General features: G+C 41.4%; 1 protein-coding gene across 7 annotated transcripts in view; it reads right to left on the bottom strand.

Annotated features, from left to right (window-relative positions):
* The window catches only part of INPP5K (inositol polyphosphate-5-phosphatase K), a 78,663-nt gene that overhangs the window by 25,926 nt on the left and 38,983 nt on the right, over positions 1-13,754 (bottom strand). For 6 of the 7 annotated variants that reach the window (XR_003944092.1, XM_030222255.1, XM_030222259.1 and 3 more), the window contains 3 exons: positions 11,682-11,791; positions 10,802-10,828; positions 2,054-2,243 (listed from right to left, as the gene is read on the bottom strand). Coding sequence is in view for 6 of the 7 variants with exons in the window: in XM_030222255.1 (XP_030078115.1) it covers positions 2,054-2,243; positions 10,802-10,828; positions 11,682-11,791 (327 nt within the window). In the remaining variant the exon portion in view is untranslated. The remainder of the gene's footprint in view (positions 1-2,053; positions 2,244-10,801; positions 10,829-11,681; positions 11,792-13,754) is intronic. The other variant, XM_030222258.1, reaches the window with a different exon arrangement.

Raw genomic sequence — 13,754 nt, 5'->3', positions numbered from 1 at the left:
TGTTGTATGGAGTGTTGCTATGATTTGGGTTTCTGTCAGGTGTCCTGGCGTGGCTAGTTTGGAAAACAGGATACTGGGCTACTGGGCTAGATGGACCATTGGTCTGACCCAGTACGGCTACTCTTATGTTAGCCATTTGTATCTATAATTCTTTGTACAGCAAGTGCATTACATCCTTCAGTTCTTGTTATTTTTGGAGGGATTCCCAGGACAAATCCTTAAAGACTTTTATGGTCAGTTCTTTCCTGCACATTTCTCTTCCAGACTGCATCTTTCTCAGGATTTCCTATTTGATGGTGTAGTCACATAAGCACGTAACAATATCTGGGGGCTAAGAGTCTCTGTGCAGTCCCAAGCTGTGGTGTGCTCCTTTTACCTTCACTTGCCTTTTCCGCTCAAGCCCATTGTTTTGTTACAGAATTGTCAAGCAAATGTCTTTAACCACCTCTGGGCAGTTCTTATATTTCTCCATTTCTGGAATGCCCCTGAATCAGTGGCTTAACATCTGTAAGAATTTTTTTCCCAGGACCTGAAGATCAGTCAGCAACACGCATCTTGCTGACCACTGCCGGCGTTATGCCTGAAAATTCAATGCCAGGCCAGGTCCAGGCTTCAGCATTGAACTTCCAGGTTTGCAGAGCCGGCTAAAACATAGCCGGTTAAGTGCAATATTCGGCACTTAAGAAGCTATGGGGCACTGCATAAATATAGCACTGATTTTTATGCGGTCCTACTTATGTGGTTACCTTGGCTGGTTAAGTGCGGACTCTGCCCCTAGAATAGCAGTTAGGTGCTTACTGGACATTTTCAGAAGCACTAACCAGTTAATTGCCACTGAAAATGAGCAATTAGTCCCAAACAGGTGATTTAACCAGCCAGGTTAAATCATTTTGAATATGACCCACAGGTCTTCCAAATCATCACCTAGCTCCTGATGGGCTCTTATTAAGACACCATATTGCTGTAGTAGCTTTGCCACATCTTCTGCAATTGCTCCACGTTACTCTCCAATTGCTCACGCTACTGCCCCATTTCCCTGAGCTCAGTTTGCATGTCTACCATTGCCACCACCATGCCCCTTCATATTTCCTCCATTTTGCTTTTAAGCTCCAGTATCCACATATTCATGTCTTTTTCAGGTGAGAATGCCTTCACTGTGGTCTCCCTCGCCATCACTCTCCCCCCCTCCCCAACTCTTAAATAGTCGCCACCATTCCTGAGTCACTTGCACTGCAATAGGCTACCCCCGCAGCACTCTGAGTGGTCTTTTCTGGTATATTTATATTTCTTCAGTAACCTCCAGGTTGACATATTTCTTTCACCAAGTTTTTGCTCTTCTCCAGGGTGGGTAAGGGTTTTTCCAATCTTTTTCTCACAGCCCCTATGGAGCTGTTATCTTGGCTCCATACTCTCTGGTGACATCACTTCCTCCCTCTATTGAAGGCACTCATATATATAGGTTTATAAAATGGGACGGCTATTATAGGATAGACACTTCCACATGGAAGATGACAGACTCATGACACTCATTTTATCCACATATACATTTCTAAAATGGCTGCTCCATGCCATGGGTGGGCCCAGGCCCAACCAACAGTGGCACAGCTGGCTTGTGGCTGGCACAGATCCCCAAGTCCCGCCAGCTGAAGACTCCTGGCAATCTGGTGTCTCTTTAACTTTCTCCCCAACCCCCTCCCCTCATCGGTTAGATATAATCAGTACCTTGCTGACACTGAATACAATGTGTTATTATTCTGTACCAACATCTTTTTGCCCAGGAAAATCCCAAACTATCCATTTTGCTGAAACTAATATTGCAGCAATCAATTTTATGCTCAATTCAGACAAAAAAATTATTAATTCAGTTCCTGGTTATGATGATTAATTATTCCTAGAGTCTTGCAGTAGGAAATGCTGGATATAAAGATATAAGCTGGCCATTCAGTAAGGACAGAAGGAAACTATAGAAAATGAATAGGCAGCATGCAAGGTCTGTACATAAATATTTCTAAATTCTGAGCATTAGGGTACGAATATGACACAAAACTAATACCTGTAGCATAAAGGTTCCAGTCACTGGTTTATGATCACTGATACCATAGCACATATGACTGATGTAGTTTTTCAAAGTCACTGTAAATACTGGATCTTCCTCTGACTTCTTGTCTTCTTCTGATACTTGAGAAACATTCTTCAATTTCCATAGAATACGATCAGTCCAAGCTGGTTTACGCTTTTTTTCACTTTGTGTAGAACAGGTAAGGAGAGAGTGAAAAAAACTGAAATCAGTTACTGGACCACACCCTAATATGAGACAATCTGATCTACTTAATGTTAGCAGGAATTATTAAACTGCACCATCATCTTCAAAGCATACACATGCACTTTCATTACAAAATGAAAGTAATGCTGTGCTTAAGCTTTTCTGTATCCATACTCCTCTCTTTTCTTAGAAAGGTCCCTAGTAGGTAGAAAGAACACCATGGAGCCTCAATGTAGTAAAGAAGAAAAAGAAAGAACAGCACTGCAGTGTCACTACTAAGCAACTATTCCATTCAACTTATGGAGAAGGAGATTCTCAAGTACCAAAAAATGTAATCAGAAACCAGAAAAGGTCTTAGAAACAAATTCAAATTCTGTCAATTTTATTGAGTGCCACCAGCCTCATTAATAAAATAAATAAATAAATAAATAAATAAATAAATAAAAAAGCTTCCTAATACCTAGATATGTGTTGCCTGTATCTATTACACCCTATGAACTCTTTGGCACAGTGCAAAATGAGCACTAGCAGTAAATCAGAGTGAAATTATTTTCCACACACTTTGGCTTATAAATGAGATTCATGCATGTTGTGGTACATGCAAAACAAACCCATCTGGAGTACAAAATAAGATAAAAGAGAGGAAATGAAGTAAGAAGCAGTCTATATTCTGTAAGATGAGCCACTTGGTGATAGGGTGGGCAATGTTCAAAGCCATTTCTGCAGGTAAACAGCATTTTCTCTGCAGAACTGGGCTGCTTAAATTGTCCACCCTGAACATAGATAGTGATTACATGTCTGGAGGCGTTTTCCAAGGTGTGTCTACTAGGTCAGAAGAGAGAAATAATGCATGCACATGGCATGTTCAAATATATACTTGTTTCCAAGAAAAAAAGCAGATGCAAATCCTGCAGTCACTAATAAATCAAATCCTTAAGTTTTGTTTTCATTATTGGGGCAAACTTCAGGAGAAAAAAGTAACCAAAGTGTATGCGTCTATATGGACATTTTATTATTGATCTCATTATGTATAACTATAGCAAAGCACAAGAATTAAAAAAAAGACCTGGAGGTCAATGTTTCAAAAAACGTATGAAATTAAAATCAGTTTAATTGCATAATTCTAAAAATTCACTGCCATCTCTGGCTAAACTGAAAGCTGGTTACTCTATAGATCATTGGCTCCCAAACTTTCTCGGTTCAAGGCACCCTTAGTGTGTTAGACATTTTTTTCATGGCACCCTTAAGTCAAAAGAAATATCTAACAGTTGCCCCCAGCCCCCTCCCCCACTGCCGGCGGCTTATTGCTACTACATCAGAGGCAAGCAATTTGCATACTACCTTCAAAATTTTGAAATTATTAAAAACTAGTAAAAAAAAAGCCCATTTCTGAAAGAAATGAAACGGGCGCTAGCAAGGTTGTCCTCTAATGGCAGTTATGTTTTTAAGGGAACTGTTAGGAGAGAGTATGTGTGAGAGTTTATGAGTATGTGTGAGAGAGTGAATGAGTATGTAAAAGAGAATGAGTATGTGTGAGAGAGAAAGAGTGTGTGTCAGAGACAGAGAGAGTGTGTGTGATTGAGAGACAGAATGTTTGTGTCTGTCTGAGTGAGAGAGTATAGTGTGTGTCCTGTGTCCTCCAATTATGCTCTCTCCCCTGCATTCATCCATATGCAGCAAACATCCTCTGTGCCCTGCCCCCTTCATCCATCCATTTGCAGCATCTCTCCCCTGCCCCCTCCATCCATCGTGGTGCAGCAATTCTCCTCTGTCCCTTGCCCTCCCCCCCTACATGTGCATCAATCCTGCATTCTCCCCTGGCCTCTCCTCCAGCCACCCATATCCAGGGCCCCCCTCCCTCCATCTCTCTCCCCTGTGAGTTCCAGGCCCCCCTCCCCTTTGAGTTCCAGGACCCCCTCCCTCCTCTCCCGTCCCCTTTGAGTTCCAGGACCCCTCCCTCCCCTCCGAGTTCCATGCCCCCCATTCTCAACCGAGTTCCACACCTCCGCACCTCTCTCTCTCCCTCCAAGTTCCAGGACGACCCCCCCCCCCCCCCCGCCCTTATTTCCAGTTTCCGGAAGGGCAGGACCAGAGGCAGAGCTGAGACACATGTGAAGGCAGTGTGAAGCGCCGCTCGCCTTCACTGTGGATGCCGCACCCCAAGGTAAGAATTTTTAAAATGCAGCCAGCACTTAGGAAGGTGAGGGGCTGCCGGAGGACAGGTCGTGCTTGGAGGGCACAGAGAGAGAGGGAGGGAGGCGCGGGAGCTGGCAACTATACAGAGTTCCCTTGAGGGCGGGGCGATTATGAACCCTACGAACACTACACGGCTTCACTGCCACGGAGTCAGCATCAGAACGTTGGAGGTGCAAATTATTATATTAGATAAGTGCAATGTGATAATGTTCATAAATATCATTTAGTCTTAAAATCATACATATTAGGGCCCCTATGTGGTTAAATGAGTAGTAGGCAAGGGGCCAATAACAAGGCTGAGCCCCAAGCCTGCTCATTTGAGGGACAGGGGATTTCAAGAGAGTGGGGGAGGAGGAGGAGAGTGAAGGGTAGTGAGTATGGAGAAAACAGGAGGAGATTTTGAAGGGAATTGAGGGAGAGGATGGGTGTGGGAAGTTGTGACAGAAGGTCTGTGAGTGGCTTTGCCAGCTTTGCAATGTGAGAAAAATACCTGGGCTTGCTGGAGAGTCATTTTAATGGCATCTGCCTCTCTCTATGAACCCTGTCCCACTCTGAGGTGTCACTGGCCACAGCAACAATTCATATTCTCTGCCTGCGTCAGCCCTGCAGGCTTCCCTCTGCCGCGTCCCGCCATTAAGAAAACAGGAAGTGATGTCAGGGCGGGATGCAGCAGACGCAATGATTATGAATCACTGCTGCATTGTTTCTTAGCTGCAGCTTTGGGTGAACTGTGTGTCGGGTGGCGGTGGGAAGCAAGGATTTGTTGCTCTTGCAGGCTTGTGCTCTCTCCCAAGCTACAGGCCAGCTGCATGGTGGCAGTATGCACATGACCAATACCCTTATCGCCCATCACCTTGAGCGGCACCCCTGTGAGTGTGCTGCGGCGCACAGTTTGGGAAACGCTGCTATAGATGGTCTAGGGGTGGAGCTGGAACTTAGGTAGTTATTTGGTAAAGTGCTGGTATTCAGCACTTAAGTTAGGTGGCCAAATGTATATAACAGTCCTATCTTTATACAGTGATGCTTAAGTGCTGAATATTGCCCTTAACCCACATAAGAGCACTGGCCACATAAACCTGGATATTCAATGATGGTGCCAGCTCACCACTGCCAGCTGAATACGTACCTTATTGTGTTTTAGCAGTGTTTTGAATGTGCACAAAGGAGAGAAATGCATGAAAAAAATCACGCCAAAGTTATGAACTGAGGTAACTGGATGGATGAGAATGCCATCAATAGAGACAGATAAGGAGGGAAGTGGGTTTGGATTGAAAGGTAAGGAGTTGTGTCTTGCCCATTTTAAGCTTAAAGGTGATGGTGGGACATCCAGAGAGAGATGTTAACTAAGCTGTTTGAAATATGGGACCGATTCTTGGTAAAATATCTGGTATACAGAGGTAGATCTGGGACTCATGTGCATAAAAATAGTACAGAGAAGACTGGAGCACTGAGGGAACAAGTGTAGACAGAAAAGAGGACAGCCCTAGACACTGCTGAGAACCATCAGAGGATATACTGAAAGCATGTTGGCAGAAGCAAGAAGTCCAAGATAGAAAAGGGTAAAGATGTCCAATTGACTACAGTATGTCAATGAGTAGATGGTAATTAGTGTCAAAAAAGCAGACAAGTCAACGAGAATGAGGACAGAGTGAAGGCCTTTGGCCTTGATTATAAAGGAGATCATTTGAGACTTTGGAAAGGGAAGCTTCAGTGAAATGTCAAGAGCAAGTCAGACTTTAATGGATCTAGAACAATTTGAGATGAAAGTGAACCTAAAGGCAACAAATATGAACAATGTGTTCAAGAAGTTTGAATATGAAAGGGAGGAGTGAGATGGAACAACAGCTAACCAGGCTGCTAGAGTCCAATGACAGTTTTCAGAGCAGTGGTGTGTCATCCCAACATGTACAAAGGAAGAGGGAACAGATGCCATGATAACTGATTAATTGAGAATGTGATAGATGGAAGGTTGTCACAAAGAATCAGTCAAATTCTCAGCAGAAAATTATGGATTACATGCAGGTTCAGAAATGTATTTTAAACCAGTTGAGAGAAAAATGGAATGTGGTAACTATTTTGCAATGTCATCAATAAAAGCGTTGAAATTTAAAAAAAAAAAAAAAAAACAACAGTTGAGAGAATAACCATAGGGCCAGTCTAATTTTTTAAATACATCTTTTTTTATGTAACAAGTTCAATCCAACTTTGACCAAATTATTCCTAAAATTGTAAAATTTATCAGTTTTCTAAATACTTCCTTTTTGAAAGGATTGCTTCTTGACATCAATTATCAATCACATATATAAAAAAGACTCCAGTCATTTAAAAAAAAAAAAAACTGTCAAGACATATCATCTCCAAATAACCAAAGTCAGAAAAAGTCTTAATTCCACTGGACAGGTCCTTTTTGGATAAGAATAATTTTATCCCTACCAGTCCATAGCATAATCAGGGCAATTCCATAAGCTAATACCCAGTGGCGTTCCTAGGGGGGGCTGGCACCCGGGGCGGATCGCCGATGCGCCCCGCCCCCCGGGTGACAGCGCGGACCCCCCCCCGAGCGAAAGGACCCCCCACGAAGGAAACCCCCCCCCCCCGCCGGGTGCGCCTGTCCTCCGTTGTTCCATGCTTCTTCTCTGCCCCGGAACAGGAAGTAACCTGTTCTGGGGCAGAGAAGAAGCATGGAACAACGGAGGACAGGTGCGCGAGGCACACCCCCCCCCCAGCGGCATGCACCCGGGGCAGACTGCACCCACCGCCCCCCCCCCCCCAGGAACACCATTGCTAATACCTAGAGCTATGCACCCCTTACTTGTGTAAGAAGCGCCATTAATTGACAGGCTTGATTCTATAAGGTAGCACCTAAGGTAGCCACTGTGTTTAACTGCAAGAGGGTGCACACTTTGGCGGAGAATGGGCATTTTCCCAGTTAGCATGTAGTTAATAGAATACCATAAATTGTGTGCCAACTTACACCTGCCATTGACATGGCATAAGAGGGCATGCCTACATATGGGTGCACCAATGCTGGCTTACACTAGTATTCTATAATGAAATCTTGGTGCCAAGATGCCATTACAGAATTGGCAGTAAGCTCACAGCATTGGGGCACATAGACTGAGGTGTCAATTTATAGAACTACCCTGATTGAGTTTTTAAGTCAACAATATGAAATTCTTCAGATTTAAGGCCATAATTTTGATGCTATGCATTGAAATCATTTATAGACTACTAGACTATGATCCAACTTGAATTACAGCAATGTACTTCTTTTTGAATAAATTGTTGTGAATAAGACTAGTACATCCACACCCCTATTTTAGTACAATCAATCTTATTTATACTTCACTAGCGTGTTGTTTGTGGCATTTATATTCTAATCGATCCTAAGAACTTCATCCTCTGCAAGTTCCAAAAATTAAAAATGCTAAACACATAAAATACATTCAATAGAGCACAGAATAATTGTTGCATATTTATCTCAAAACAAGCATTTACAGACTGCACAAAACCTTTTAAATTATCACCTCCACATTGTTGTAGGCCCATGCACCTGCTAGATCAGTTGGGCAGTGTTCTCAAAATATTTAAGACTCCTCCCTTACATATATGGAGAGACACCAAACAATGTGACTTTGAGCATTTTCTATTTACATACCTTTCCTTTGGAAAGTGTTTGCTTAACGAGATTGGTGCTGTGAAGAATCTTCCTGTATTTCAAAGTGGCTTGATTACTTACTTATTTAAGGAAGCATTTAGGAGGTAATTAACTGTGTACCTACAAATAGGCACCCAGAAGCTGCCTAGCAGCAGTCTATTCTAAAAAGGATCACAAGTGCCTACATTCCTTAACAGAATACGATTGTGACAGCAAAAATACACACCTATAATTTAGGTGGGAACACTTACACCAACCACAGAGATGGTGTGAGTGTGTCTAAGTGCTGGAGATACATGTGTAAGTTATAGTTGCCATATGTTACATGAATAAATGAGTCTCGCCTATGTGTATGCCTACCTGTAAAATACATGCCATATAAGACATGCATGTACCAAAAGAACAGCGCTTAGGCAGAATTTTGGCACTTACATGTGCATGGGCATACAAACTGTACAGTTATATTCCATTACTATAATGATTTACATAAATGGGACCAGAGTCTATATATCACGCCTAAAAAAAATTGGCGCTGAAATGAAATACATCTAGGCATATTCTACAAAGTATACCTAAATTATAGAATAAAGCCTAAATTTCCACGTGGTTTATAGAATACGCCGAGGATCTGTCCACACGATTAAATTTAGTCACGGGCAGTTACACCAAGTAATTTGGTAAATTAGCCATGGATCAGGTGTATTCTATAACAACACACATAGATTTTAGAAACGCCAACCCGCCCGTTCCACGCCCACGGTTATACCCCCTGTTCAACTATGCGACTTAGAATTTACATGCATCACATTATAGAATACGTTTAGACAGTTCTGAATGTACATTCTAATTAATGCCAATTAGTATCAATAATTAAGTGGCAATTATCGGCGCTGACTGTCATGTTAACTAAGTTGTGTGCACAAATCCAGAATACGACTGGATTGCGCGCGCACACAACTTAAGTCACACTATATAGAATCCAGGGATTGATTGGCATGCAATTGTTTATACATACTTCATAGACTTACCCCCTTAATGTCTGTTTTAAGCTTTTATGATTCCTGCATGTATTTTTATAATAATGTGTTAATTTTCTTGTCTATTCTTGTTATTTATGAATTTTTTTTAACTCACTCTGACCCTATGGTGATTGAGAATTTTTGAAAAATAAACAAACCTCAACATGGCAAATATTTCTGTACACAAAAGGACAGAAATTGGAGCAAGGCTGCAACCAAGAAGTAGACCTGTTAACTTTGTGCTCCTACCTAACCACTATTGTTTAAGGGAAAATCTCTCTAGCCTATTTTGATTATCTCCTTTCTCAGGGCTAGGAGGAAAGGCAAGTTAAGACTTACCTACCTTTGAATCCTCTGAAGAACTGAGCAGTAGGGCAAAAAGGTTGCTTTCTCTTGTATCAACAACCCAGACACAGAGACATAAACTGAGGCAATGTGATTAGCTCCCAAATATTTCTAGTTTTTCCAGCAATATTTGAGGAGATTGAGTTCACAGTTATTTCCTTCTGCTAAAGCCCTTAAATAGAGACTATGTCTTCCCATGTCCAATTACCTTGAGCAATGGAAAAGTTGGTGTCTGGGGTGATTTTTTCCCCCTTACATATGGCATTGAAGGTTAACACTGTTCATAGCGAGAATAAAATGAATCTCAATTTTCTGGTGCATTTTTATTTGCACAGAATTCCATTACAATATGAACAGATATGTGTGGAAACACAAGCTTATTTCCCAGAAAGAATGACCATATGAAAAAATTGGTATATGGTTTACGACTTTGTAATGATCTTAAATGCAGCTCCCTGGATATTTTAGAGTTTTTTCTTAGAGATGGCACCAGGTAAACAACCAGAAAATCAATGTGCAAAAGAAAAATGAATAGATCTAAGCAACTCCATCCACAGAAAAGCTTATAGTGCAGGAAAAGAAAAAAAAAAAACAGCCAGGAAAGTTGGACTAGAGTCCACAACCAATATGAGGTGGGATAGGTTAGTAAAACTGTTAGTTTTGAATTTTTCATCTAAAGGTCATTACTTCCGTCTCCTTCAAATCATTATTAACATTCATTGGGAATAAGGATACAGCAATACTAAACAGGGAAAAACCTACCTTCCTCCCTCCTTCTGGCCTGCATCTCCATTTCCCACCCATGCTTCTCACTGCTGGTCCACTTGCAAATACTAAGCACACCCAAACTTTATTTGCCCTGCTTGGACCTTCTGCCCCTCATTCTCACTGTTCTGCACTAAGAATCTGTCTCCTGATAGGAATTTGCTGCTTTGAAAAAATATTGTAATAATTCAAGTATGATCATGAATTTGCCCACCCACACTGTACCTACTCATTCGTTCGTAAGCGCCAAAACGCAGGGCTTCAGCTGGCAGGCAAGAAATGTTCCACAGGCCATGGAGGGAGTGATTTTAAGAGACAGAAACTGTTGATATTTTGAGAGGTGATGGAATTACAATCTAAGAGAGTTCTTAACATTGCAGCATTTCTGCTCTGCTGTAAGTATGGTACGATTTGCTTTCTGCATAATTCTCCACCCTATGGAATAGCCCATTTCTCATTTTAGCCCCTGCATTCCCAAACCCTAACATATGAAGGCTGAAAGCAGAGAAGAGATCCTGAAATGTTACTGTATGGAGGGAATTAGGCAGCTCTTACTTAAACCCAAACAGTGTCTTCTTTCTCCTGAAATACAAAGAATGATCAATGCAGCAATTTTTCAAGGAAGGAGCAGCAAATAATGTTTACTCACCCCAATATTATCCAGATAAGTGTAGGTCCTAGTCTTTATACACAATCCTTTTGTCATTAAACACTTACATACTTCTATACATTCCAAATACACTGTTCTGCTGTTATGTTTTAAGGCATCCTAGTTTATTGTTTGGAGGAGGGCAACATAAAATCTAGAACATGATATTCCACACACTTTATTCCCACATAGTATCACAAACAGCTATTTGAATGTATATGTGCTGACCCACTAATGTTCACTTCCATCCACATTCTCTCTCCCACATCTCAAATCAATACATTGTTACATGGGAAGGATAACTTTCAAAGACACTTTGGTGAATTGTCTGAAAATTGTACTCCTCAGAATAGATAGAATATACTTATGATGATCACAACACACATATATCCCAGCCACAATAAGAAAAGTACACTCCTTTGGGTTAGGGAATAAAATAGCCTTCACATGTAGCAATTTCAAAACTATGTGTACTTCTATACTTAGTCGCCCAAATGGATAGGAGAAAACACTTTTAGCTCACATACTATACGATAACTACTGTTCAAAAAGGAAGATACCTGTGTAGTTCCCTTTGAAAATTAACAAAGTATCTGTGGTAAAAGTAGCTGAATAATTTACAACTGCACAGGCTACCCAAAATCATTCTCATAATTGTTTGAGCTGCAGTGAACTGCTAATGTTTCTGACACACTACAAAGTGTACACAGCTCTATACAGAGAAATGTAAGAAAGACCCAGTGCATGAAACTACTTATCTTATTACTCTTCCATTGCGCTCCTTACCTCGTGTCATATGTATTAGAATGCAAGTCAAACTTGTAGGTAGGTTTAAACAGCAGAGGACCTTCCATAAACCCTTGGAGAATAGCTTCCTTCTTCTTTGCAAGGTTTAACTATGAAAATAAAAAATATTTAAAAAAAAGTGAGATATGGGAGGACATATAAATCAAAAGGATTTAACATGGGCACCCACACCATGTTTTGGATATGGAAATTTGTTTTTGCTCATCTTTCCAAATAAGCTTCATAACCTTCCTAGTATTCAGATACAGTAAGTCCCTGCTCCAAAGAACTTCCAATTTAAATGGGTACCTGAGGCAACATCAGAGAACATGAATTTCCAAAGTCACAAAGAAGGACGGGGGGGGGGGGGGGGGGGGGGGGGGGGGGAAGGGGGGTGGAATTTGAACACTGGTTCTTAGTTCATTGCTCTAACCACTAGGTCACTCTTGCTTCTTACTAGAGAATGACACGAGGAAAAGGACTGGCGGTAACAGGGACAGAGCCCGCGGGGATGGGGCAGGGCAGGGCAGAGCCGAGGAAACGGAATGGGTACAGATCCAACAGGGGTGGGGACAGAGCCTGTGGGGACAGGGGCAAACTTTTTTTCTCATGTCATTTTCTACTTTGAACTCTGTTAATGAACTGGACTGTTATTTATGCATGAGTGATGCAGATCACGATATTTAGATTTTTTGGAAAAACAGGCAAACATGCTGGCCACAACTAGCAAAATTTGCATGGAGGGATCCTGTACATTCCTGCTACCAGCATATCTTCTAAAAAGACATCTTCTATTGAAGGAATGTGAAAGACAAGAGAGCTAGACTGAATCCTGAGATTGTTGATGACTTCTTATTCATCCACAGATTAAAAAATCATAACAATGCTTCGTAGGGCATATCTCTCTCCCCCTCTAGGGCATACAGAATGGGTTGTATTTTGTACCCCTGAACATTTTAACAGAGTGGATTAGAATTCCTTGGGGTAGTAGAAGTCAGCTATTGTTGGGGCTGGTAGAGGGTGGGGGGGGGGGGGGTGGTTATTATAGTTGCTCGTTGCTTTCTATTTATGATTTATAAACAACAGTTGCACAGCATATTGTTCCTTCTTATACTTTAATAAAAAGATTTAAATATAAAATCATAAGTGTTCGAAGCTTCTGCAGATGAGGACAGAGCCCATGGGAATGGGGCGGGGACAGAACCAGTGGGGACGGGCAGGGACAAACTTTGTCCCCGTGTCATTCTCTACTTCTTACACAAATCCACTCCTTCACCTCCACCTCATCCAAAACTACATCAGAGGAAAGAAGTAGAGCAAATTCATTTCTTTATTCATTCCTTAGTGTTCTCCTTTTCCAACCCAATGCACTACATTCATCAGTTTGCTCTCCACTGCCTACTAGGTACTGCCTCAATACAACAAGAAATACTGCAGTTGCTGCTTTGATCCACAAGAATTGAATACTCTTCCAAGTTCATTACATACAGAGGTGAATCATTTGCATTTTAAAGCAGCTTTGAAAACCCATCTTTTGGGGAAACAAGTGGTGCTAACTAGAAGGCTCAAATTCTTATCTATTTACCTATTTTTTTCTCTGTCTTCTGTTACTTTGCTTTTTTCTTCCTTCCTTTGGATTGTAATTTTTTTTCTCCCCCTTTGGACTTACAGTGCTGCAATTGCAAACTGCTTTGTTTTGCCCTTGACTTTAGATGTAATGTGGTATAACCAACTTCAAATAAACTAAACTAAGTATGCCGTATCTTTATTAACAGATACACTTCCTTAGATTTTTAGGCCTGAATCAGCAACAATCATCATAAATTTGCTGTTTCATCCAATTACAAGATTTCTAGCCTGTGATATAGAACTCAGCTACCAGCACCAATACAAAATTACAGAATACTCTCCTCTTTGTACTGATATCAATTAGAGCATCTCAGCAGCACAATGTCCAAGGACAACAGAGTATGTGCCAAACCTAAAAGTGAATTGTGGTTCTGCTACAACCCAAACTCTTCTTCCCTATCCCAGCCCCAAGGAGAGGGGTGAGTTTTCACACACTTATCCAAC

Source organism: Microcaecilia unicolor, chromosome 13 (genome assembly GCF_901765095.1).
Source record: "Microcaecilia unicolor chromosome 13, aMicUni1.1, whole genome shotgun sequence".
NCBI lineage: Eukaryota > Metazoa > Chordata > Amphibia > Gymnophiona > Siphonopidae > Microcaecilia > Microcaecilia unicolor.
Note: the sequence above shows the minus strand (reverse complement) of the source record. Positions and strands in the feature narration are given on the sequence as shown.